General features: G+C 38.0%; 1 protein-coding gene across 1 annotated transcript in view; it reads left to right on the top strand.

Moving 5' to 3' along the window:
• Window positions 1-22,423, top strand: part of NHLRC2 (NHL repeat containing 2) — a 32,200-nt gene extending 9,777 nt beyond the window's left edge. Inside the window, exons 3-11 of the mRNA XM_042817850.1 lie at window positions 605-1,060; window positions 2,704-2,825; window positions 3,885-4,014; window positions 14,401-14,500; window positions 14,976-15,207; window positions 15,657-15,779; window positions 16,802-17,011; window positions 18,661-18,886; window positions 21,566-22,423. Coding sequence (XP_042673784.1) covers window positions 605-1,060; window positions 2,704-2,825; window positions 3,885-4,014; window positions 14,401-14,500; window positions 14,976-15,207; window positions 15,657-15,779; window positions 16,802-17,011; window positions 18,661-18,886; window positions 21,566-21,834 — 1,868 coding nt within the window. The 3' untranslated portion in view covers window positions 21,835-22,423. The remainder of the gene's footprint in view (window positions 1-604; window positions 1,061-2,703; window positions 2,826-3,884; window positions 4,015-14,400; window positions 14,501-14,975; window positions 15,208-15,656; window positions 15,780-16,801; window positions 17,012-18,660; window positions 18,887-21,565) is intronic.
• Window positions 22,424-27,901: the final 5,478 nt, after the last annotated feature.

The following is a 27,901-nucleotide window of genomic DNA, read 5'->3' as shown; positions in this document are numbered from 1 at the left end:
TCAAGTGCAGTATCTCTATACTACTGATTATCTCTATTAAACAAATATAGATTTTTTGTTATGAACAGTAAGAGGGGTAAAAATTGAAGATTAAATTGACTTAATCCACTGTTTACTTCTTTCTTAAAGCAAGGAGTAGGGACCTGGTATGTGATAGGCACTTTTTTTCATGGTTTCCAGCACTGCCAGCTTTATGTGAAACGCAGGATACAGTTTTGATTTTAGGAGCCTTATTTGAAAAATAAATTCCTTTATTTTTTAAAGTTCCATGCTATATTTATGATTACTAGTTTACAGAAGAAAAGTATTAATTTTCTGTAAACACCACAGTTATGTAAAGGAATCAGAAGTCAAAGAGGTGTGGTGAATACTTGAGAAAACACTGTATCAGTTGAACTGCTACAGCTTACCCATGATTATTTTCAAAGCATTTTCTGCAGAGTTTAAGAAATTAAGAGCTATTTATGACATATTATGCTTTTTACTTGTTCAACCCTCTTCATTCTGAAATGCACTTAGTTACGTTGGAGCACTGCTTCATTTTTAATTTTTTTTCGTTGAAATACAAATATATCTAAATGTAACAATTCACTTTTCCTTTCAGATGGTCTTGTTATTATTGGTGTTCATTCAGCGAAGTTTCCAAACGAAAAAGTTCTGGATAGCATTAAGAGTGCAGTTTTGAGGTACGATATTGTCCACCCTGTAGTGAACGATGCAGATGCAACACTGTGGCATGAACTAGAAGTGTCCTGCTGGCCAACTCTGGTCATTCTTGGGCCTCGTGGAAACATGCTGTTTTCGCTTGTTGGAGAAGGGCACAAAGAGAAGTTGTTTTTATTTACTTCAGTAACACTGAAATTCTACAAGGAGAGAGGACAAATTAAAGATAACAATATTGGAATAAAGCTATACAAGGACTCCCTCCCGCCTTCTCCCCTGCTGTTTCCTGGCAAAGTGACAGTAGATAAATCAGGAGAAAGGCTGGTGATAGCAGACACTGGACATCACAGGATTTTGGTCACTCTGAAAAATGGGCAAATTCTACACACTGTTGGAGGTAAGGTTTTGTAAATTTTGTCGCAGACTTTTTCGTTTAGGGGGGACTGTGTTCTGTGGTGCTGCTTTGAGCTAGTAATTCAGAAGCATTGGGAGAATGTTTTTTCTCAAAAATCACTTCTACTGGACATGGGAGGGAAAAAGCATAGTACTATCAATGAGAAGCTCTTATGCAAATGGTTGAGTTACCTCTAATTTTTTTTCTTTGTTTCATTAACTAAGTTCTGTATTTTTAAGTGACAGCCTATATGAATTACAAAAGTACAGTTTTTCTTTCTTCTGAAAGATCTTCAAATGCATTTAGATTTAAGTGATGTATATCCACATCTAGCAGCAAGATAGGGAAAAAAGATCTGAATGCTTCCCTTTCCAAGAGGAAAAAGAGAACTTTGGATTGTGGTGGTGTGTGTTTCGGGGGTGCTTTTTGTTTGTTTGTTTTTGACTGAAGAGCACCTCTCAGTAGGATCATCAAACTCCCTATACCAGTGGCACAGACAGTGCACTGACTCATTATCCAAGTGAACCTTGCTCAAAGCATCAGTCTCAGTGCTCTTCTCCCACAAGAAGCACAAATAAGGTTTATTATGACAAGAATCAGACAGTTTGGTTTCTGTTTTGTATGTGAGCTGAAGTCTCTGCTGACAAAATACTCATCAGTGTTCTGGGATGTTCAGTAAAGAGCAGCTTGGAGGGATGTGTCCTAATCTCTGAATTGGTGCCTTTGGTCCTAGTCATAAAGGAACGACTGGAACCCAACACACTGGTACCTCAGTATTTCATGTCTGCTCAGGTCTGAATTGTATGCTGACAGTAAGTCGTAAAAGTTTGTGTATTTTAGTGACTCAGTTAAATGATTCTGTGGGCAGAAAATAGTGTAATTGAGTTGATAATCCAGTAATAAATGTGGGCATGCACAGAGGTTGAAATTGCTGTATTTGCATCATAAATCATGTTGCGCACGCACTCATGAATTTAAATGTCTTCTGCTGACACACAGTGCTGATGCACTTTAAATGTTATTCCATCTGAAATACCATGCTTACACTGATACTGCTTATCAAGGTCGCATTCCTCTCTGTTTCTTCGCTGTGCTATGCAGAAGGCTGTCACTCCATCATGCTCACTGTTCTCCCATGTAATTTGTTGCGTGTCATCTTTTTGCTAAGTTTTTATTAGTAATGAGAAAGTGCTGCTAATCAAACCCATTGTATTTAGAGTAAAATCGAAACCACTGAGATGGAATTGAGGTTGGGATGTAAAATCTTTGCTGCTGACTTGCTCTGATGTAATTAGGAATACATTTTAAAAAAGAGTTTCTGATTGCTGTCTTCTGCAGTTACTTTTGCCTCTCAGCAAAATGGAACTGGGGCAACGTAGACCCCTACTAAGACTTTTCTGTGAAAGATAATCTTAAAGATGCAGAGAACTCATGGAGAACGAGTTCAAAACTTAGTGTGGGGCTACAGCAATTACAGATCACAGTGACTAAAATGAGGCTCCGCAGAATGTACGTGATGTAACTCAGCAGGGCACTATGGGAGCATCTTTTAGAATATGTGATTATCTCACAGGTTTAAATAGACAGGCTGTTTTTGAGTTTCTTTTTCTAAAATGAATCTTGAGTTTGCTTTGGTTCATTTATAGGTCCAAATAGTGGAAGAAAAGATGGAAGATTTTCAGAGGCAGCTTTCAACTCACCACAAGGCGTTGCTATAAAAAATAATGTTATTTACGTAGCTGATACAGAAAATCATCTAATTAGAAAGGTAATTTTTCCATAAGAAAATTTAATCTCTTGTGGCTTGCCCTACTTAGTTGAAAATGTATATCAAGTGACTTATTCTACAGATACTCTCAACATCAAGAAAGAAATTTGGTCTAACAGCTTCCTAAAAAATGCTTTTGTATGGTGGTTTTTTAAAGGGCTGCATCTATCTTTTGTACTTCCTTGCAAATGAAGCTATGCACTACTTCTAGTGAGTCTTACCTTCCTGTTATAAGAAATAACTATTCTTAGTGCTGGAAGCAGAAGTTGTTTTTGTTTCACTTCCAGATTCTTATCAGAAGTTATTGTATTCTTACAGATTGGTGGATATCTAAACGTTTGGGTCTACAGTCTGCTTTAATCCATGTGGGTTTTTTTTTTTCTGTTTAACACGTGCAAGTTCTTAGCACATAGAAACGTTGCTGTTAATATTTAATTGGAATTGGATCTCAAGCCCAGTGAGGTCAAACTTAGAATAATGAGAAGTTTGCTGAAGCAATATCGTGTTACCTTGTTATTAAAAGAGAGATATCAGAAGTCACTTAGAATATAAACATAGGGGAAAAAAAAGATAAGTAGGTTTGGGCTGCAGAAATAGGAAATATTTTTTGCTTCAAGGCATGAAATGAACTGCAAAAATAATTTGCTTTGTATAGATTATTTTATGTAATGATGAAAAATAATTTACAGTATCTAAGCTCTTGTAGCATATTCCTTTGGAAGTTTAAAGTAACCACATCCATCTGAAACACTTCTCTAGAAAATTTTAATGCTTTCTTCTAAAATTGCTGACCAAATCTGTGTTAAATTTTGGTGCATCTGGAAGAGAAATGCACTCAGTTGTTTTTCCTGCTGCCTTACCCTCCTACCACCAGCAGAAAGCATTATGGTAAAATTAATGATTTTTCTTCAAGCAAATGCTTGAAATTTATTAGGATTTGAGTTTTACTTGCAAAGATACACCATTTATGACATAGATTGTCTCAGATTATCTGTATTACCTCTCTGTTAACTATGCTTGCTGTTGTGTATTTAGCGTGTATAATTTTGCTTCTTACAGATTGACCTGGATTTAGAGATTGTGACCACTGTAGCAGGCATTGGGATACAAGGTGTTGATAAAGAAGGGGGAGCAAAAGGAGAAGAACAGCCTATCAGCTCTCCGTGGGATGTGGTCTTTGGAAATTCAGGTGCAATTTCAGTTGAGCTTTTAACAAAATCTCACATGCATGAGTGTTTGCTGAATGTTTTGCTGTTCTGGTAATAACCGAAAACATGAAATATTAAGACATACTTTACAATTGAGTCTAAAAACTGGTGGTTTCATCTGTATAAGTACCACTATTATTAGCTGAGTCTGTGTTTCTGATGTGAATCCTGAAAAAGTGTGAGCTGTTAACCAACCTGAAGAAAAATTCTTCTGTAGAAAGTTATGTATTGCTTGGTCCAAATACAGAAGGAAATTGTGATTGCCTTTGCTAGCCCAGTGCTTTCTGCCAGGATGACTGAAGAAGCAGCTGCATTTTACAGGAAGTAGACATTGTCTGAAGTTCCTTTTCTTGGCTGTATGGACATCTCACCATTTGTAAATATTTGAGTTCAGGAAATAAATTTTATCTGATGACTTCTGCTTATTCCTGTTTAGACGACGTGAAATTGTTAGCCTAATAGATCATGGTAGATTCAAACAGATAGAAGAACACCTCAGAAAACACCTTCCAAGCCTCAGGGGATCATAATGAAGTCTTCGCAAGATAGTATGTAAAAAATCATCTCCTGAGGATTTAAGTGGTTTTCTTTCCTGATCAAGTTAACACAGTCCTGAGCCTGACATCACATAACTGCCATGATTTTTAATGTTATTAACTGGGAGTTAGTATCTTCCTTTCTTACGTTTCCATTTCAGTATGATTTAGAGCTTGCAAATGCAAGTTCCTTAATGACAGAAAAATGATTGTCTGTGGCACAAAACCCTTTGCATCAGGGAGAAAAAATTAGTTTAAGAGAACATGTAGCTAGTTCATGAATGCTGATTGTATGGTAGTCTTAGGATACAAATACATTGTTATTATATACAGTGTACTGCCAGCAGCCTTGACTACTAAAGTAAGCCATAGGCATCAATGTTACGTTTAATGCTGTCAGTGACCCTTACAGATTGAGTCCTACAGAGTCTTACTCAGGGAAAGCTGAAAGAGGATCTCACCAGATTTGGATTGCTGTTTATGATTTTTTCCCAATCTGATTTCACTCTTGTGATCCAGTAGACTGTTGTGTCTGAGTGCTGTAGTTCTCATTTTATTGAACCACACTGAACCAGCAACCCAGTTGCCGTGGGATGTTGTTGCAGAGCCATTTTACAGATCAGTAATGGAGGAGAATTCCAACTCAGAAAGTACTGCCCCAGTGGATCAGAAACTTAATCCTATTAACAGAACTATTCAAAATATACATTAATTATACTTTGCCATTTTCATGGTGCTTTTTTTCCTGCATCAACCGGTAGCTGAGTATCTGTTGATACTTTCATTTCTGAGAGCTCTGATGGTTAAGTAAAATGTTAAATGATATGATTGTTATCAACATGAACACAGTAATCACTGAATTAGTCACCTGTAAAGAATTAGTCATCTGCACTGTTTAACATTGCTGAATTTTTATCAGTGTTTATATAAAAATCAGATTTTCTAAATGCACTGTTTTCAGACCAGAGTAGGATTTTTTTGTATTCAGTCACATCCTACCAACCAGTTGGCTGCTTAGATCTCTAAAAAATATTATAAAACTTTGAATTTAAAAGGAGATTAAATCAATTTAATCTCCTCTTCTTTGAGAGGAGAATAGGATAGATAGGTAAAATGAGGGGGCTGCTTTTAGGATTTCTTAAGAGTTTTGATATGGTTTAGTGTGAGAAAGGCAAGGTAGGGAAAATGTAAATGATTGTAATATCTATGTGAATCTCTTCAGTAAACTGTAACTAGAGGGAGTTGTGGAAACATGAGGTTATGCTGAGTAGCTTTAACAACGTGTCCCATAGCCCAGTGTCATCAAAGTACAAAAGGCAGACAGTATATTGATGGAAGCACAGTTTGAAAATGACTTTGATACAGCAAACCTGCTTGGAATGCTTTGTTAATATTTAGTAGGGGGCAATACCACATACTGCCACGTATTGTACATATGAAGAGAACAGTTGAATTACAGATGACCACAGTGTGAGAGCAATCTTGTTTTCCAGATGTTCCGCTGGGCAGGACAAAATTTGGCATAGAAAGGTTGGTAAAGTTGGTAAAACTTCCTACCTAACAACACTGCGGAGTCTTTTTGGATGTATTGGAAAATGGGTTGATGGTTGGTCTTGAGCTGTAGATGTGAGGTGGTACATAGCATCTCCTTGAAGAAGGGTAATGAACTAGATCACTTCCTGAAGCCTCTTTAAGTCAGTGTTATAGTGTGGAGGATTTGCTCTCTGTTCTCCTTGGAGTATGTGGTTGGCATTTTTGATAACAGCTCTCAGAAAATGGCATTAAACAAAACTGAAGACTCCCTTTCACCATCCCAGGCTGCAGTACTTCAGCCATGCTCACCTACTTCAGCTTCCTCCAGCATTCCTTGGCTGAGCCTGTCCTGCAGATAGTTGCCTCAGTTCCTTCCCCTGCTGCTCCTGAAAGTCTCCTAAAACAGCCTTTCATGTCAGAGCAGCAGCCTCAGGCTGGTCTTTTCAATGCAGCTTTCTTGAAGGGTGTTTCTGATACCTCGTGTCATGGTGTCACGTTCATTTCATTAGGTTTGTTAAAAGAACTTCAAAACATGTAGCTGGGGTTGAACTCTGTGCAGCAGTCTCTATGTTTTAGATTTTAGGGGGTCTTTCTAGGGGGCTTAGCTTACTGGACTAAAATGAAATCTGTCAAATGTAGACAGCACTGATGAGTGGTTGGTACAAGTGCTTACTTATTCTTGGTGCGTGTGCAGTATTTTTGGGAGCACCATAGAAATTGGAATGTTTTCAGGAGACCAAAATTGCAATTAAGTCACCGTTTTCAAGGAAACTTGAAGAATCAGAGGAGTTTTGAACAAGTGAATGAGTGATGCTCACTGTAGTGCTGTCTTAAGATGAAGCACAAAAACAACCAGATTGTGCGCAAGGAGCCAGGACTGTGTTGTAGTTTGCACTGCATATGCATTATGGCATGGATACAGTCATGAGCTGCAGTGAGTTTTTTTTTCTTTTGTTTTGTTTTCCTTAGGTTTGTTAACACTAAAAAACTCATTAGGTAGGGTTTGTCTTAATGCAAGTCGCTGGAACCTAGTAGGACATTCTCATAAGGTCCATTAGAATGCATATGTTATGTGGTAAACCCATATGAAGCTAATTCTATTGGAAGCCTCTACCACATAGAGAACTGTCCCTGAGCAGAAAGCCAGACTTCTGTTGGTGACTCTCACTGTGCTGTCTACAAGTTATCAAAACTATTTTGTCCGTATCTCTTAATGCATTTGGATGAATAGTTTCCCAAATGACTTTTGTTTGTGTCTGGAGAGTAGTGGCCATTCCTGTAATGTAACTGCAAGCTGTGGAGTCTATGCGTGTTTGAAAAACTTATGGTTCATTATTCCAAATTTTATAATTTATAATTCTGACTTTTGCCAGAACTGGAATGGCATATGGGAAATAGATTCATGCCTCTCTGTTTTCCATAGATCTATGTAATTTAAACTGTACAAGAAACATTTTTTTTCAGAATGTAGATTTATGGATATTACAGCTTTTAAACAAGTGATGGCCCAGAGCCATGCTAATCAAAACATGAGAGGAGTTAAAAAAAGAAAAGATGAAAGTGGTATTAAACAGCTTCTGCTGACCTTTCTCAGAGTGTCAGAGGGAAAGGTTACGTCTTGAGAGATTAATTTTTTGCCTCTATCAATCAGATCTCATCCAAGATTAATCCTCCTACATAAAGTTTAAAGTAAGTATTGATCAATTTAAAGACTGCATTGTTTGCTTCGTAAGTTTTTAATGTATTGTTTGTTGTGATCTTAAATTCAGATCCTGGTCTAAATAAAAGGTGCCATGCACAGAACTAAGAAAAGCCCTCAGTTAATCCTCCAACTCTGTTCAGAAGTCATTATCGCTTTGAGACAGTAGGCATAAAGGTGTGAAGTAAATACAAAGCTTAGTTGTAACATTTCAGTTGTCTCATGGATCCCAGATGACATTTAGCCTGATTCAAAGCCCACTGAAGTCCTCAAATCTGTTGCTGACATCTGTTGTGGCGATACAGGAAATGATTTCAGTGAATGACATTTTTTTGTGTAAATTCACTTCTGAGAATACTTAAAGAGTCAGACTTCTTAATTCCATATGCAGTTCAGTTCTGTGGTTTCTGATCATTTTTGAAAACCTGTATTCATAAGGATAAAGTTCTCATTTAATCAGATGAGCAAAACCAAAGACCTGAAAGGGTATAATGTTGTCCTTATGAAAACCAGATGTATCCCTGCTGGTAGACAGTTCTGTGTGATTACAATTTGCTTTCTGTATATTTGGAAGATAAAAATGTTGAGAGAAAAAGTTAATGAAGGCATAGATAAGTTCATCTTCAGAGCAGATGCTACTATTATACTTTGAACCATCCTGACAGTACTTGTATGAGATAACAAGCTTCTGTTTTATACAGATGCTGAAAGTTGAGGCAAAGAGGTTAAGTGACTGAAATACCTCTTAATAGGAAGGTGATAGAAATGTCTTTCTAAGGTAGGGGGGTTAAGACAAACATTGTGCTGGAATTCAGATAAACAGTATTCTTCCTTGCCATCTTTAATTGAGGGTAAGCTTCAGTTTTGCCCTCCCCTTTTGAAAGTCTTGAATGAACTCCATGGATTAAATTCTGTTGTTGAAAGTGGTTCTGGAATTTGAATCGACTCAGATTATGCAGGAAGCAGACAATACAGGGGAAGGGCCAGCAGCTTAAAAATACATTATTAAATGACTGTGTGCTTTTTTAGCTTTCTCTGTTGTCCTCTTCTATTTTTATTCAGTGGGTGTTGAAAGCAAGTGATGCTTAAATGCACAGTTGATCTGAGTGTGAAATGTTCTTGATAGCTGCATTCTTGCTGGGAGGTAAAGGACAATGACCTGTGCTTGGTGACATAACTGTGTGTTTCACATTCCAAAATCCAGTCTTAAGTTGCATGATTGTATCCTATTTATAGATCCTCCCAAGCACAGCGTTGGCTGTGCTTTCAGTAAACTAACTGGAAATTTTTAAGTCAGTGTGGTATTTACATTTCAAATAATATCTATTATTTAAGTGGAGGTACCATACCTTGTAAGACTGATACAATCTTTATAGCCCTTAAAGGGCAAAAGTATATACAGTTTTTTCCTGTTTCCACTAGACAGTTATTTAGTACAAATGTATTCCCAGGGAAATACTCTTTGTTTTTCTTTTTCTGAATGATCCCTAGCAATTCTCCCCTAATTTTACAAACAAAAAAAGCGATAATCACTTCAGCTATAAGTAATTAACATTACATTGTGTGCCTGAACTATCTCTGTCTTGGAAGCATGATTTTCTGCATGTCAGTTTTCTTTTCCCTTCTACTTTGGTCTCATTCTGGCATCGAGGCTCTAGCCTCCAGTGACTTGTGGAAGGAATTTTCCTTGGCTATGGAAATTAAAGGGCTCCTTCATGAGATCATCAGGCTTTAATTAGGAATCATTTCTTTTGATGACTCAAATTTGAATTGCTCTAAATGTATCTTGCATATATGATATGACTGCATGATGTATCAGTGAGGACTTAGCTGAAACACAAAAGGCCTTCTCATCTCTTCAGAGGTTTCTAGTGCAAAGTACCAGCTCAGAGATACCTATAGCCAGCTTTGGGCATCAGCTGCCCCTCTAGTCATGAGCGGCACAGAAAGTCACGTTAGAAACATTGCTGACATGAGACAGCTTGGTCAGTCTTCTCAAACCAGATCCTAAATCTCTTTGTGAATGGTCCTTAAGTGATTAAAGAGTTTATGGTATTGCTGAATAGTAACACCAATAGACTTTAATAGTATTTTACATATTCACTGTAGATTTAGGGCAAGAAATTAGATACTGGTGTTAGTATAAAACGCCTTTGAGATGAACATAACATCTGCATGGGAGTTGTGACTGGATTTCCACCGGTGGTCCTATATAATTTTAGTTTGACAGACTTATTTTCTATTAAGACTTTTCTAAATCTTGACAAAATGGATAATAATGATTTTCAATAGCAAAAGAAACATTTGGTTTAGCAGATACCATCTGAACAGATAGCTCAGTAATATCTTCACTTCCATGACTTTTCAGTGCCCTCTGTATATTTGTATATTATGATATTTGTACCTGTAATGTTGGTTATAAATTATGATATTTGTACCTGTAATGTTGGTTATATGGTTTCTTCCTTCCGCAGTGTGCAAATCTTATTTGTGAATTAGAAGAATGTTAGAACTGTTGGTCAGATGCCTGAACACTTTCAGGCATTGGATACTGTTTCTGATGTTAAGTTCCAGATGAAGATCTGCTGAAAATAAACATCCCTGACAAATCTTAGAGGCTTTGATGAGCATGTTAGGTCAGGATGAGTGGCTTCTGAGCTTGCCTGCTTTGATGCTGAAAGCACTTTTCAATGTGGGAAGTTCATTGAGGGGGAGTGCGTACTGACCTAAGCTTGAGTGTATGTGGTTGTTCTCTGACAAGAACGAATAAAAGATGTAACCAATCTTAGCTTTTTCGTAGTTATGGTATTGTATCCGTCAGTAGATAATCTATATTAGTTTGTTGGTGTTAAACATGCCGTCAGATCATAGCTGTTATTTTCAGTTCTCTTTTATCTCTCAAAGTTGAGCATCCACTTGCTGTTCATGTGCATGGATTTCCCTTGATTAGAGGTTAGGAGTCGTTTACTGAGGAGGAAAATTCTAAATGCATTTTGTTTCATGAAAGATCGTGCTGTTTGCGTGATGCAGAAGTATGTGAAAAAAAGCATGCAAAAAAGGAAAACTAATTTTTCCTCCTCCAAAAGGGATGATGTGTGTGTCCAGACTTAGAGTGCTAAGGCATTTGTTTCTGAGACTTGCTGTCTCTGTCTCACTGGAAAAAGAACAGTGATTCTCTAGCCATTGTATTAGTCAGATTGGGATTTAGTGTGCTAAACTTCCACTGGCTTCAATGAGGACAAGGCTTATATCCATATGCATGCAAATGCAGCATGTGTGCCTGTAAGAGGAGGGGGCCATTGATCAGCCCTTGTTGCCTGTGGGGGTTTTGCTCCAGATGAGCACACCAACAATCTTCTTGGTTACTGTTGCATTTTTAAAATGTTTTTAGTTGACGCAAATTATATTTTCAAACTTCAATCTGTTTAGAAAATACCAGTGGTGCCAGCTGTGAGATGTGACTTTGATTTCCAGACTTTCAAATCCCAAACTGAAAGGAAGCAAGAAGTCCCCACAGGGGCAACTGGAAGTGTGTGGCAGGCCTGGGAATGGAATCTCTTCAAGTAGGTGTTGCCTGCTACAACAGATAGTCCGTTTGGTGTGTTCAGATTAGTGTCTTTAAAAGGTCAGCAGTATTCCTAAGCTATTTAAAATTGAGTGTGTGTACATACAGGATTATGAGTTCTTAAAACACAGATATGTAGCACAGGCAGACTCAGGAACTAAAAAGCACTGAAATATTGTATACCACATCACACAAATGCATTCAGAGCTCTAGTTTATTAGGAGTGAATCTTTATAATGTAAGTATATCACTTTAGTAAGCCATACTCTGCTTTGATACAGGCAGCACTAAAGATAAGAAAGTACATACCCTAATAAGGAGAAACTACACTGGACTTTTAGAGCAGCTCGAGATAGTTTGGAATGTGCTTAATTGAATAAATGTAAAAGAGTTGCTTTGTTCTTTTATGTTGTTTTATAATAAATTCTTTAAAAGTAAATTCTTTCCAGTCAAGGATGATAAGGAGTTATGGCAATGTTGGCATTATCATCACTTCAGCAAGCAGTTCTCCCCAGTTCCCTCCTCTTGTGAGAACAGTACAAGGATGACAGTGGTGCTGTGTCCCCAAAATGCTTTGTCCTCAAAGAAGAGTCTGAGGTTTTTTTGGTTGTTTGTTTCCATTTCATAACGTGTAACATTAAACTCTGTAGTGTCAGGACCACCTTGTTTAAAAAAAAGTTTTCTGTGTGGCCATTGGCATTGGTTTTGCTTTTCTGGTTTTCTGTAATTTTTTTTTCTATTAAATCTCTGACATATTTTCCACAACTCAGTGTGTTTGTGCTGTCACTGTGCTTTATCCATTCCATTTGTTTTAACTACTGTCCAGAAGAAAATATTTGTTACAGTGATTGCTTCTTGTTGTTCTTATTTACTTTTCCTCTCTTGATCTCCAAATGAAGAAGGAATCCTATCTCTGTTGATCTTGCATATTCTGTAAAATTTGAAATTAATATTTATACTTTTTTTCCTGTGTCTCATGTTTGATGAGCCTTTTGATGTGCAGAATTAGAGTAAGGCACTTTTTTTATGTTTAAACCTTACAGCTGTCACAGGGGAGCAGCAGTGGGTGGAATTACAGAAATTGGATTTTATAGAATGGAATTTTCTGAAATGCTCAGCTCTAGTCTTCCTCCTTCATTTAATTGTTGGGTGAAGTGAATATTAAGTAATGAACAAAGCTGTTTTCGACACCCCTCAGAATGCAGAGTGCAGCACAGCAAGATGTAAAGCTTGCTTCTGGAGTTGACCAGTGATTTTAGCATCCCTCTGGGATCCTCAAAATTGTAGCACCTGAAAAGTGCAAACTGTACAGCGTAGACACAAAATCCTGGAAGTAGATCATGCACTTTATAGGAAGTAGTAAAATGTTTCCTTAGTCATTTTCTCAATTCAGTCTCTTAGAAACATGCTGGAACCAAAGGGGATTCTGTGTTTTGGGGAGTTTTGTTAGGTGTGTGGGGCAGGGCACTGTATTGCCAGTGCTTTGGTAAAAAGCATTTGTCTCTGATGAGTGACAAAATGTTTATTTCCAACTGAGTTTGCAAACATTCCGTCTCATCGAAAAGCATTCAGGTATTTTGGAAGTCTGACTTTTATTCTTGGAACTTCGCTTTGAGTAAAAAACATGGAGCTATGTGGAAGTGCAGGAGAGGGTCAGCACAGTTCCTTTGATCACCGTCTTGGAAACTTGTATCTTCATCCAATAGGAAAGGCTGAACCAAAGCTGCATTGCAGTCATACCAATGCTACTCCTAAGAGAGCTCACAGTGAGCAGATTGATGCTGAAGATGGGGTGCTGTTTTCTTCTGCTTGCAGTCTGCATTGCAAAGAAAGATTTAGGATTGAAGGAACAGCAGCAGAATATCAATTGGGGCAATCGTGGCAATTTCATTTTAAAAGATTGCTTTGGACTAACTTCACAGATCTAAGATGTTGGCAAGCATTTCACATATAATTGCCTTTGTTTTGGAACCTGGGCTGGTCCAAGAGGTTGTTTGCAGGAATAGCTGTAAGATGGAGGTTGCTTTATAGGCTCATATGTGTTAAAAATTGTCTTTGAGCCTTTTAGAAGTGCTTTTCTGTTGATAAGGTAGTAGTTAATTTTAATTTTTAACCTGATGTTATTTCTTATGTAATGTGATATATTTTGAGCTAGAGAGCACTTGAATATTCTGTTTCTATTTCTGTTGTTTTATTTGTGATGTATTATCTAGGAGAGCTTTGTTTGATTTTATAGATTTGGACTGGTGAATATTAGTGTTGGAAAAAATTAGATGCTTGATATATGCTTGATCAGAACATCACTGTTCCATAGCTCTGCATCTTTTATGTGCAATAATGTGTGTGTGCACAGGGAAAACAACTTGGAGACTGGACAGCATCAGTTTGTGTTATGTTAAAAACGTTGTGTACCCTGTCTTTACTGTCATTAGTGCTTCACTGGGTTCAGTGGGACTGCTAAGTGTAACACAGTGAGAATATCTGAACTTTCAGGATAAATGACCAGGAATTAACATGAACATTTGATCTGAAAGGTGCTTTCCTTGTTATTCCTCTCAAGGCTTGTAAACAATGATGAATAGCTTTTGATTGTGTCTAATTTGGCCATTAGCTTAGTTTAAAACAAAACAAAAAAACCACCACCCTGAAATCCATGATCAGAAAAAACACGTGTTAACATACAGTCCCAAAATGACAGGTGAAACATGGACCTAATAGCAGAGTCTTCCAAAGAGCAAATCCCATTTGAAGTATTGTCCTTACCAGGTAGAGATATTAAAAACATAATTCTATATCCTTGGGAAGAGAATGTAAGAACAGATTTCTTGGTAAATGAAAGACATTCTCTTGCTCTCTTGCTCTGTGGCTTGTTTATTTGTTTTTTGTTTTTCCCTGTGGCAAACAGTGAGCTGGAACAGTGGGGATGGCAGGATTGGTTTGTCGGCTTGTTTGTTTTATGATTCATTTACAAAGGGTGGTTTTTGTTTTTTGGTTCTTTTTCATCTGTTCTTATATATCCTTTTTTTTTTTTAAGTTTCAGGGACCCAGGAGGACGATGTTTTATGGATAGCAATGGCAGGCATTCATCAGGTATGGGCACTGATGTTGGAAGGTGGAAAACTTCCAAAGGGAAGGTAAGCAGTTGCAGTAGGAGACACGTGAAACTGCTGTTTGTCTGGATAACTAGCCTTCAAATCCTAAAGAGACAGATAAATTGATTAAATTAAAGTAATTTAGCTCAACCTGTAACTTAGCTTAAAGCTTGCTACTGCTGTTCAAAGTGAAAAGGCTTGTGTCCTTTAATGGCTGTGTGCTTTTACCCACATCTGTTAGAGGAAATGAAATACACTACCTGTGCTAAAAAGCTCTATGACAGTAAGGTACAGTTGTACATTTTAATGTTACTTTTCATTCCATTTGAATTATCTAGTGGTGAGTGATAAACCAAGTTGAATTAAAAGATAGCATAAAGCCTTTGAGTAATTCCTTATGCCGTCATAGTGGAGCTGTTTTTATAACTTACAAGTGCTCTTCCTGTATTTTGTGTTTCTGCATAACGTCTGAACTATGTCAGACTTGTTCCTGAAGATAAGTGCTATTTTTCTTCAGTGATTTAAAGAAAGGAGTCTGTCTTCGATTTGCTGGGAGTGGAAATGAAGAGAACAGAAACAATGCCTACCCTCATAAGGCCGGCTTTGCACAGCCTTCTGGACTCTCTCTGGCTTCCGAAGAGCCGTGGAACTGCCTTTTTGTAGCAGATAGTGAGAGCAGCACTGTGCGAATGATCTCTCTGAAAGATGGAGCTGTGAAGCACCTTGTAGGAGGAGAGAGAGATCCATTGGTAATCACTTCAAACTTCCCCACACTGCCCTACTAATATTTCTCAAGCCTGACCTGGAGGAACCACTTTTGGGGTGAGAGGGTAAATTAGTTTCTGTGGCCGTCAGTTTCTTAACTTCACTGCTTGGAATGCAAATGTGTGCCAGTGGTGGTGCTCAGGTTATAGTGCAGACTGTTGCTCCTCAGATACAAAATCACTTGACTTGTTTGTAAGATAGTTGAACAGAAACTGCGTTGCGTGGTCGTTAAAGCCAGCTGGATTCATACTGATAATTTAAATGTGATAATTTCCATTTCCATCATTAGCATTCTTGCTTCCTCATTTTCAGTATCCTTTTTTTGAAGTTGTCATGATATTTTTTTTTGTCAGTGAATTTCCATTTAATTCCAACAGTTTAAATTAATACCAGCATTGAATAATCAAATAATTTCATTTGATAACATCTTCAGAATTTGTTTGCCTTTGGTGATGTGGATGGAGCAGGCATAAATGCCAAGCTGCAGCATCCCCTAGGAATAACATGGGACAAGAAAAGAAAGTTGCTATATGTGGCGGATTCCTATAATCATAAGGTAAGCATGTAGTAGCTTGATAGGTACACAATTCACAATTCTTCACGATTTTTACTACTGTAAGAGATTATTTTCAGAATGTATGAAGATTGTGCTTGGTTGAGCTGAAGAAACAAACGATAAGAGTTCTTTTGTGGGTTCTTTTCCCTTCCTTCCTTCCTTTATAAGTCCTCTTTACCCATTGTTTTGTTGCCATACGCTGCTGTGTTGATATGGTGGCGCCTTGAGGAAGGTCAGTTTTGTGCCAAGTTACCATTCTAACTAAGGACTCATTCCTTATATCTTTCTAAAGATGGTGAACTATGGCAAAACAGCTAGGAGTGTTTATTCAGAAATACTGCAGGTTTGATAAAACTGGGAGAGCAAGTGGACTGGCTCTTTCCTCAGAAAAGCCACCCATGTTTTGAATTACTCCTTGGAATTCAGAGATGAGACATTGTTTAATATGACTGCTTTCACATGACATTGTGTAAGCTTTCATAAAGTTTCTAGCTGTGTGTTGATTAATTGCATTAAAGGCAAGTAATTTGTTTTACCTGAAGACTAAGGTAGGTATCAGTAGACACTCATTAAGATTTCAGGTGCAGATGCGATTTCGTTTAAAGCATTACACATGATCAACTTTTTTGCTTTTACTTTAAAAAAAAAAAAAATAACTCATCCATTTTTAGAAAAACAAGTTTAAAAGTCTGCCTCCCAGTTTTGTTGTCTTACTGTTTTGCAAATGTTTTCACAACGGCAACAAATACTAGAAAAAAACAAGCTGTTCAGCGTATGCTTATACCAAAGGGATAGGTGCCTTAAGTGGAGAAAACTGAATGAAGTCCAGGAAGAAAGGAGGGAGATGTCTTTTGGTAAAGTATGATAACCTATCTTCTAGGACACACGCTTGTTAGCTAAGAGAAGCAAGTTTAGCACTGTCTCCTGAAGATGTGGGATATAATATAATGCAGAACGTCTGAATTCTCGTGTTTCTTTTTCAGAAAGTGGAATTTTTTTCCTGATCTTTTTTTAAATCTTAGATTAAGGTTGTAGATCCCAAAATGAAGAACTGTGCTACCCTGGCAGGCACAGGAGAAGCAAGCAATGTTGTTGGCTCCAGCTTTACACAGTCGACTTTTAATGAACCAGGAGGTTTGTGCGTTGAAGAAAATGGCCGTTTGATGTATGTTGCAGACACAAATAATCACCAGATTAAAGTGCTGGATTTGGAAACAAAAATTCTGTCCATGGCAAGTAACATTTATTAAACAGCCTGATAGTGGTGTTTCTTGGTGTGAATTACTATTCCAGGCTTTGGCAAATGGCATAAAAAACATCTAGTTAATAAACTTGTTGGTAACTTGTTCACGTAATGCTTTGTGATGATCTGACAAACAAGCATCACCTGTTAGCGTCTTTGTTCAAAGTCCTCGTCCTTGGAAAGCCATCTTTTGCATGAAAACAGTGATTATCCTCTATTAAGTAATAATAATGCTGAAATACGAGCTATTAAATAGTGTAGCCCAGTTTTTCAGTATGAAAATTTTGTAAGCAACAGCAATTCCATTAATAACGAGTGGAATTAAAATCAATGACCAGGTCCTCTAATTAAGGCATAAGGTGTGGTTTGTGGAGACCATTGACTTGAGGTGCAGTACATAGTCTGTCCCAAAGATAAGATGGCAATCTGAGGTGGCATTTTTGCCAAATTTCAGCTATTCTACATTTTCTACTGCATAAACTGTTGTACAGCAGAGCAAATCTCACCCTGTGTGCTTTGTATTTCTGTGTAGCTTACTGTGCTATAGCTTACTTTATAGCTTACTTTTCTTACTTACCACAATGTTTGTAACAGATCCTACTTTGTTAACACTGTTGTCTCTACTTCTGCATCTGTGTTTCTGATATATAAATATACCCCAAAATTTGCACAGTGTTGAGAAAATAAAATACTGAAACAGTAACTTGCTGCAGCTATCTGGAGAGAAAAATCATCAAACATTTCTGTAACATAACTGCTGTGGGGAGAGCAAGATTGTTGTTGTCACTCTCCTGTACTTCCAAAACTACAAGTCTGTAGATCCAAATTCTTCCAAGTTTGACAAAAATGCATTCTGTGATGTCTTAATATTAGTGCTATGGTGCTGAACGTCCAAACTTACTTCAAGCATGAAGTTTTAGTGTATGCTGTGCAGAATTTCATGTCTTCCTTTTTTGGGGCTTTCAAGTTGCCAAATGAAATCCACTTTCAAATCCAGCAGTGCTCGGTGTGCTTGTAAGCATGAAAGCAAAACAGATTTGCACTGCTGTCCATCTTATAATGGCACCATGTTTTAATGTTCTCATAAATATATGATGTAGTTGTCCTGCTGTTTTCTTGTAAGTTTCTTGCATTTCACAGTATGCAATCTTAATGTATGTTTAAATTTTCATGCCGTGTAACATCTAGGTTCATTTTCTTGGAAATTGCTGTTTACTTTGCTGTATAATCTGCAGAGTTAGATTCTTGGATTTTATTACCAAAGGATACAGTTAGCACCCAATCAGCAGAAAATATCTCCAGATTTTATTTAAAATAACAATGGAAGGCAAATGCTAAAAATTTCAATTAAATAGTGGGTATGGTAAAACAGGTACGGATTTTGTGATTTTAATAGCAGACATTTTTCTAGGGATCAATCAGTTTCATCCTTCTAATTTAACAAGTCATTTTGCCCTTCCTTTTCTCCACCTGTCACTGCAGTATTATTGCATCTATCAGACTCTCAGAGTGCAGTAGCTGTATTGTCATGTGTTAATTTTCCTAGTCCGTGTCAGCTGTGAAAGTGAGGCTGTGTTCTGAAAGCCTACTTGCTGTACCAATTCGAAGGAAAATTAATATTTTGATTTCTGCTGGTAGTTGCCTATCCTGAATCCAGAAACCTGCGATGTTACAGATCATCTGGCTGCACAAAAGGACCAAACTGCAAACCTTCCAAAACTGCCTAAATCTGCTCCAAACATTCAGCTTCCTTCGCTGAGTGCAGCTCCCGGTCAGACCATTCAGTTTCTATTGAAGTTGACTCTCCCTCCAGATTCAGAATTGAACGAAGAAGCACCTAATGCCTGGTTTATCACAGCAGAAGGTAAAGTGCTTACGTTGCTTTATCGGTTGAATGGGAGTAGATAAGAGAAGTAGATATTGTCTTTGTGTGCATGTATATAATACGTGGGATCTCAGGCTGATGAGCCGAAACGTCCCTCCCAGTCTGCTGTATTACTTACATCGTGATATGCTAAATGCCATTTAGAGTTGCTACATTTGAAAATCGAAGTGGGAAGAATTAAACAAAAACCAACTAAGCAAAAAAAATAAAGCACTTGGTACAGCAGAAGCCCAGAAGGTTTTTGCTTGAGTTAACACACGCTGCGGTAATTCTTGTAAAACTTCCTTGAAACAAACAGCCAGTGAGGGCGTGCAGAGGTGCTGTTCCCAGAACAGTTGAGATTTTTCCTTCTCACATGCTTGCCCTCTTTACTCTCTCTGTGAATGGCTCATCTCAGCCTCACTGCCTGCCTGTGGCAGAAAGCTTCTCGAGAAGCTGAAACATATTCCAGATTAAAATTCCACTTTTTCCTTTCGTCTCTTCCAGAAATGGAGGAACATTTGCACCTAACCATTTTGAACTGACTTTGTTGTAATTCCTGGTTGTTTATTTGTGCTTGAGTATTTCTATAACAAGGCACACCTTATATCAGAAATAAATTTTAGTATGTCAAGGAAGCAGAAATTACTGACATTTATTGGAGGTTCTTTCTGTGTGACTTTGGATGCACTGGAATTTCACATCTTGGTTACTGTGAAATGGGAGTGCAGAGTCTATTAATCTCTCTCAATAAGTATTTAAAGAAGCACATGGAACATGTTCATATTGCGTGTGACTGAAATGGTTTAATTGTACCCATCATTACCTTCCTTACTCTGGACTCTGCTTTGTCCATAGTTGTGACTGGTAACTAGACTGTGTGAGCGTGTTCCCTGAAATTCCCTTTGGTACAGAAATAGTAAGGTTATCTGAAAAACCTTCTCGCAAAGGGTGGCCATTGGTGAGTGCTTGGAGGCAATGTTTTCCAGTGTTCCAGCTGCACTCAGAAGGGAATATCTGTCAGTGCCCTTGGAAGCCCCATTCCAAAGTAAAAACTTCCATGAAGTACCATTAGAACCAAGTACCATTTGAAAGACAACCATATGAAACAGAATCACCTGTGGTTTTTCACATTCTTTATATGTTAACACCATTTTGTCTGGCTCTTGACTTATTCAGATACGGCTCATTTGCTTTAAGTCTGATGTGTTTAACTTATTAATCTCTCTGAAATACCTGTGTTTCTAAGCAGTACCTATAGTAGGTGTTGTGTGCTTAAGTAAGGCTGCCACCATGAGCTGGTGTTCTTGGAGTTGAAGGGATGACATTTAGTACTCAGATGATGTGATATGAACGCATTTGTTTTTACACTCTAGAAGTCAGTGATGTACAGAGAGCTGTTACCTCTTGGAGTAAGTTATTAAAATATCCACTAAGGCTTTATAGAGCAGAACAAACCTTGCTAAACAGTTTAAAAGAACAAAAAGACCTAGAATAACTTTTTTTTTAGCTTCCTTGTCAAATTTTAGAAGCAATGAACAGAACATTTGTATTTCAGTTGTTTTTGCCCATTTGACTGCATTGAAAAGTCATTTTTTTCTGAAATTCTGCTGAGTTTTAGCAACTGTTCTCAGCCTGAATTTATGTGCCTTGTTGGCTTTTACAATGATGAATACATATTAATAGTCATTACAGCTTGTAGATGCAATTAAAGTGATCTGAAACTAAACATCTCATTTTGTGACTCATGGTTTTTTGGCCAGCTTTCAAAGTGTCAGACAGTCCATGTGATAGCTTAATTAAATTCATTGTTTGTAGAAGCATTCAACAAATACGGTACAGCAACCACAATCTGTGGATATACCTCATGAATTCAGGTAATTTCTCACCACAGTTTGTGCCTTTCGAGAACAAATAGAATATTTCCAGGACAGTCAGCAAACCTTTCGGCCTGCAGCATCTCTAGATATTGTCGAGGTGGGGATCTACATCAGATTAGTGATGGAGGATCTGTGAAACTGGAGGAAGTTGAGTGACTTCACCTCAATGAGAAGTCATTGCAAGCTCGTAACTTCCAGAGCAGCTTTGATGTGTTCTCTGAAAAATGCCAGAAGGAGCACTTCATGCGTCCCACTGCAGTCTGAAACACAGAGAACAATGCAGTGACTGCTGATTGTAGAGCTGGATTTTAAGTTCATACACTTTTCAATATTTAAATCAATGTGAGACTCCAGTCGTGTTGTAACCGCCTGAACATTGGTAAATTTCAGCATAGCGCTCGTAAAGCCAGCGTTTCTGTGTGGAAATGTCATAAAGTGCCTGCAGTTCTGTGCGTTCATGGCAGTTATCTTACCTGCAGTATTAGACCTCTGATGAAATCGTGTAACAGCCCACTAATTTAAGGAGTTTTGCTTATGTATCTCAGAAAAAATGTATATCTTAATATCCTCTGAAGAGTCTATAGGACAAACTGCAGATCACTGTGTTTAACAAAGGTGTACTGTACATGTACCACAATAGGAAGAGTTCCCATAGTTGTGAAGCAAAGCTCTGGATCTTTCCATCCTTAAAAAATTGTAAAGAAAGGCCATGTTGTCATACAGGGAAAACTAGCATTCTCTATTGCTTTCAGATATGGTGTTAAATATCCTAACGATAAAAGTTGTTCTTCTTTTGCAGGTAATAATACATGGCTGCTTCAAGGACAGTATCTGTCTGGAGAAATTAAGGATGTTTCCTGTCAAACTGTCATTCCCTTTCAGCTACCAAGAGTCTGTCTATCAGCCGAAGCTGTGCTGGCTATCAAAGCGTGCCTCTACTATTGCAGTAAAGGTAGCAGTGCCTGCATGATGAAAGGAATCTCATTCAATCAGCCTTTACAGATAGGAAGTACAAACCAAGGCGGTGTGACTCAAGTTGAACTAACACATTCATTTATAACTAACTAGTGCTTGGTAAAATGAAGTAGAGTTTCTTAGTTTAATGGGAAAATTTGTAATCAGAACCTCATTTCCTTTCGTTACAGTAGCAGCAATGATGGTGTAATGCTCTAGACTCTGTTGCCAATTGTGAATATATGGGATGTGCGCCGTTCTAAGGAATGAGCAGCAGGTCCTTTTGAAAGAGTTAAGACTGCTTTGTGATGCTACTGTAAGAAGTTCTTTGTGCTGTACATTGGATTACTTCAGACTAACAGTTACTGATTCCTTTTGTGCCCTGAAATTGTAAGAGAATGTCAAAACTCGAGGTTTCTTTCTTAAGGCTGCAAAAGAAGCATCTTGCTTGTTTTTCTGAACAGCATCTATGGCACATGTGTTTTGAAAATAGATCTTAAATTAAGTGTAGCTCTAGTATTATTTAAGCTGATTGTTTTTCTTAGCTCTGTCTGATTGCCTTATATGAAGAGCGCAGCTTCATGGAAAAATTCCTGTGACAGGAAGCGTTTAAGTTCCTCCAAAAAAAAATCACACTCATTTCTAACAAAGAATGTGCCTCTCTGATGTATATGTATATTTGTAAAAAAAAATCATAAAACCATGCTGGAGTCTTTCTAATATGTACTGACTTACATTTTATGGTAAGTGATAAAAAAGGTTTGATTATCTAAACTGCAAAAATTAAATGTCAACCATTTCAAGCAAGTGAATCACTTTCTCACTTTTAAAATTTCAATGTAAAACATTGACTGAAGACTTCTTTCTTGCAAACTTAAAATACTTAGAGTAATACTTCCTTCTTGAAGCCCAGTTCAGAGTTTTTTGAAGTCAGTTTGTCCACACACTCATTTGTTACGGTGGCCTCTGAATCAGAGCTATGCATGTGATAATACCACGTCTAGAGGTTCTGACATTTTGCTAAAGAGCTGGTGATTTCATCTTCGAGCAAAATGCTTTGAAGCTGTGCTCCAGAACTCTGCCTTTGGTGCTTAAAAGTTCTGCAGAAAAAATTTGATCAATTTGCCACAGCGAGTACCAAGAATACAGGAGGGTGTGTGAGTGTCTGACCCAAATTGGAAGGGTTTCCACAGTGCCTAAGTGGCAGCTGGGCTGGGGTCAGTGCTTTGATTATGAGGATCAGTTCTGAGATGAATTTGTTGGTAAGTTGGAAGATAGTTATTTTTGCACATAGAATGAAGTGTGGTCATGGAACAATTTTTATGTGGTATTTTCTAAAGCAGTCATCGTGGTTCCTGACTCCTGTCAGTAATTCCCCAGTGTGATTTGCTGTTGATGTTTCTTAAAAGCTGACTGACATCTTGGTCATGAACTCGAGGGACTTTTGTTTAGGGGGACCATATGGGTTGGTAAGCTTTTTCCTTCTGTTGAAGTGCCAGCCTCTCTGAGTTCTCTGTAGTAGCAGAAATGGTGATTATCTCACCACCTGTCAGCAGGGCAAGGACTGAACTGTTACTTCTCTTGTGTTTCTTTTGTTTGCTTGCTTTTTTAAAGCCACGTTTTCTAATTCAGTCTTTCAGTCCCTTTGGGTAAGCCTCACAGTCTCATATGCCGTGCTGAAGAAGGATAGAGCTTTGCTACGTTGTTCAGAGGTTGCAAATGCCTTGGAAGGATGAAGCTAAAGAAATTGCTTGGTGCATTTAACATTTCTTACATTTTATTGCAACCCCTTCAGATTTCTTTTGGTGTTTATCTAACTTTGGATGGTAACCAGGAAACCTTAGCTCAGCTTCCAGCGACATCACAGCTTTTCTGCTGCTTACTAAAAAAGCCCAAGTGTTAGTTTCAGAAGTTCAGAATGACAGATCAAACTCTTAAAGTTACCTTGAGAATGTAACTCAGCAGATAGACCAATATAAAATAATTTTAATTGGAAATCAGAGAAAAAGAATGTCTTTCGGTTGAAAAGGATCATAAAATTCTGCCTTCTATTCTCAAACTCAGGAAAGAAAGCTGCACAAATGCAATCTAAATCACATTTTTTTTAATTAAAATATTACTATAGGGAAAGGCCATGTATTCTTAACTCTATTTAAGTTCAGTGTGTAATGTTGAAATACGGTATTGCAGATATGTTTTCTATCTAAACATGTATCTATCAAGTTGTGCTTAAGGGTCTTATGTTTTTTGTTTTCAGGATTCCCCTTGTAGTTACTGTACGTAGCAGGCACATTCAGAACCACTGTAAACTTAATGGAAGTGAGTGGTAGTAGATACTGGGAAAGCTGTTGCATACGATCCAGCTAACATCCAGGCTCAGAGTTCAGAGGACCTTTAAATATTTAGTCATAGCCAAATTTGAAGTAATTGTATTTCAAGGAAAACGGTAGGAATATGTGATTGATTATTTTATTGCTCTTTTAAGTCGATGTCTTGCAGCGGTTGAGTGGATCCTATATAAACAAGGAGGGTATCCAACACAAACTGGGGACATACCAAATTCCTGCCATTGTTAGTACATTCCCTGTTACTGCAATGTAATGGCTGTGCTAAAAGAGGCAGAAGGTGTGTGAGACCATCTCAAAAATACGTCTGTCTTGTTATTTAAAGAAAAGGTGGATGTCACAAAACGCTTTCCCCACCTGCATCCTGTAAGTCCTAACCCCCTTCAGAGTAAAAGGGAGACCTTCTTACCCTGATGCCTTCATGGCTATCACACAGGGACACTGCTATAATAATTCTCCTTTGTTGTCTTAGGAGCAGCTGATTATCAGCATGCTCCAGCTCTCCCTGATGAAGTTACTGTGGTTGTTCTGATCCTCCTCACTCTGCATGTTCACTATGACTGGCATCTATTGCATTAAGCCTGACACTATTTTGTTTGTCCAGGAAATAGCATACAAACTCACCGAGTCCCTACTTATGTTTCACTCACAGCATCAGCTGAACAGACATTTCAACACTCTATAATTAGCATAACACGCTTTTTAAGAGCTTATGTTGTTTACTTTTATCCTGCAAAAGGGATGCTGTTTCCATTGCTTTCTCCAGGGTACAGGGTGCTGTTACACTAAAGCAACAAGTGCTATGGATGTTACCAGACAGGGAAACAGTAGCTTGTACAAGCAGCAGAAATTTCAGTTCAGTTACCGGAAAGCATCCTTAAAATATTATTCTAAAAAATAGGATATTTGATTTCTGTCTCTAAATACTGAAAAATCAGATGGCTGCTATCTCTTTGTATGGCAGTTTAGCTTGTAGTATTTCCTGATGTGAAAACTGTAAATTACCAGTAGTTTGGTATGGCTCAGCACTCCCAGATTTTGAACTTCAAGTGACAGTATGTAATTCAGAGCCTCTTCACGTCGTGTTTTCTCACTGACTTTAATAGGTTTTGCATCAGACCTTAATAAATTTGTAAATTAGTGTAGCAAATCTCTAAAGAATATTGGTCATGCTTGCATTCTACAATAGAAGCAAGTTCTGAGGCTTTTGCAGTTTTTACTTCTAGGGTTTGCTTTCCTAGAACAGCTTTTGTTTGTGGATGAATATGTTAAAAGTTCCAGGAGATGTTTGTATTTAATTACAGTTTTAATTTCACTAGGAGAAAGAGAATGTCATTTCAAAGAAGGAGAGTAATGTCTTCTCGTAGCTTTTCACATTGTTTGAATTCAGTAACATCTCTCTGTAGTTTGTTCCCCTCCATTGAAAGAAGAGGAGGAATGCTGACTGCCTAAGCCTGGCATTGATGGACGTGCATTTTATGTTCATTCTTTTTTATATTAGATTCTCTTATGCCTTTTTGGGTTTTTCTGTTGGTGCACCTCTTCATAATTCACATTTTGCCTCCCTCATGTCTTCCACTTGTAGGGCATTGTGCTCGTGTAATGCTGTGGTAATGTGATACAAAGCAAATCCAGACCAGCTGAGTAATACATCAGAGAGTAGTTTGCAGTGTCATGTGAATGCCTGATCTGCTCAGCTGAGAAAAGGTGCATGTTTATGTATTCTTAATCCACTTGTTTTATTCCAGTGAACAAATCTTGTCATTCAAACTATGGAAAAACTACATTTTGTGAGAGCATCAAGAAATAACTTGTTCCTAATCCCTTGCTTCCAGGAGGGAGATGATCAGAATGAAGTGACAGGGGCATTCCTTTCTGCTCCTTCAATTGTTGGCTATTAATTTAGTAAAGAGTGTTGTACTCTTGGCCACAGTTTCAAATTGTCTTGAATTTTTGATCCTAACAAGGTTTCCTACATACATGAAAGCTTAAATGTTTGACTTTGCAGAGTAATTAATCATATATCTAGTTTTAAATGGCTTACACTTCAGCAGAAAACAGCAGAGATTTATATACATTCGTATGGTCTACAATTTCTGAGAATTACTGTTGCTCTTTACCTCAGTGCCACCTTGCAGCTCCACTTACACAGAAGGGTGTTTATAAATTGTGTGTTGCAAGTCCAAAGTTTTCTTCTTTGTATAATTTATGGGAGATGCTGTAGCTGGTTGTGTGTGTGTTTATGATGTGTCCTCCAGGCTGCAATTGTTCTGACTGAGAAAAATGTACCACGCGTAGCAGCTTATCACCCACCCTTCTTGATGGTGCACTGAAATCTACTGCATCAGTTACAGAATCTGTTCAGATCTCTGATTTATGTTAGCAGAAATCTAGTAGTCGGAATTAATAATGATTTAAATTGGAAAAAGTTTATCAGAGATTTAATGAGCTTCTGTGTCCCTAGCTGGGAAGGTGTCACAGTGGTAATATACACAATCATTGCAAAAGTGAGCCCTGGTTATTTTTTTAAGTGGGCTGCCAAATTTGTCTTTGCATTGTATCATGAATTTAGAAATTATATTTCTAATATTTTACATTCCATTTTGCTCATATAACAAAGTTTGACTACTCCCATCCATCAGAACCAGCTGTTCCTATATGCTGCAGATGTTGCATAAAACCATTTGCTCTTCTTAAGGATTAAGATTCATTCTTACTGAGTATTCGGTACACCTAGGCATGACTTGAGTTTCTGGCTTATTTTACTTTCTTTTGTCACAATATTATGGGAGGTATTCATTATGGTTTTTTGTGTCTGTCTTTTCCTCCAGTAGTTTCCCCAAGAATGAAACATTGCCAATATTTTGTTTCCATAGAGGGATCCAAGATAGATAATTCCCTTTCCCAACCCCTTGCCCCTCCCCTGCTCGTTCAGCGAACTGCTTTGTTGGTCCATTGCTTTCAGGCACACCAGAGAACGTATTGTCCAGCTGCAGTACTTAGGGTGAAGCAAAAGAACTTGAAGAATTTTTCAAGTCTTGCCTCGTTCATCTGAAACATTGACAATTTTGAGCTGAAGAAATGATGCTTGTAGAAATGTGTTCGTAATCTACCTTTGCTCAGTGCGATGTACTCAACGTGCCTCAGGAGAGCAATGTTCCACAGTGTGTATTTCTCCTTTTGACTAAATATTTAGAAACTCAGCCCATCTCATAGAATCACAGAAAGGTTTGGGTTGGAAGGGACCTTTAAGATCATGCAGCTCCACTCCCCTGCTGTAGGCAGGGGCCCCTCCCCCTAGACCAGGCTGCTCACAGCTCCGTCCAGCCTGGCCTTGAGTGCTTCCAGGAAGGCGGCATCCACAACCTCACTGGTCAACCTGTTGGTCAACCTATAGTCAAACAGTAATATGGAATATAAGTATTCCTAATTGAGTTTTAAGTTTTGAAGAACAAAATCTTTTTTAAGCTTTTTGATGAAACTGAAATCCATGTTCTAAAAGCATCCATTCGAGGAATGTGTCCTGAGGGTCAGGTTGGTTGTTAGGAAAAGGTTCTTCAGCAGAGGGTGGTCAGGCTTGGAAGAGACTCCCCAGGGCAGTGGGCACAACCCTGAGCTGCCAGAACTCAAGGAGCGTTTGGACTGTGCTCTCAGACTTGAGTTTGGATTTTGGGTGGTCCTGCATGGAGCCAGGATGATCCTTGGGGGTCACTTCCAACTTGGGATATTCTGTGATTCTGTAACAGAATTGCTGAATATTTTTACATTTTGAGTATTTAACTTCACATGTATCCAGTCTCACTTTTAGAGGAGAATAAGTGCATTTAAATCTTTCT

The sequence above is a fragment of the Centrocercus urophasianus genome, unplaced genomic scaffold, assembly GCF_019232065.1.
Source record: "Centrocercus urophasianus isolate 14NV4802_14NV808 unplaced genomic scaffold, USGS_Curo_1.0 seq_17, whole genome shotgun sequence".
Classification (NCBI taxonomy): domain Eukaryota; kingdom Metazoa; phylum Chordata; class Aves; order Galliformes; family Phasianidae; genus Centrocercus; species Centrocercus urophasianus.
This window is presented reverse-complemented; position numbering and strand designations above follow the sequence as displayed.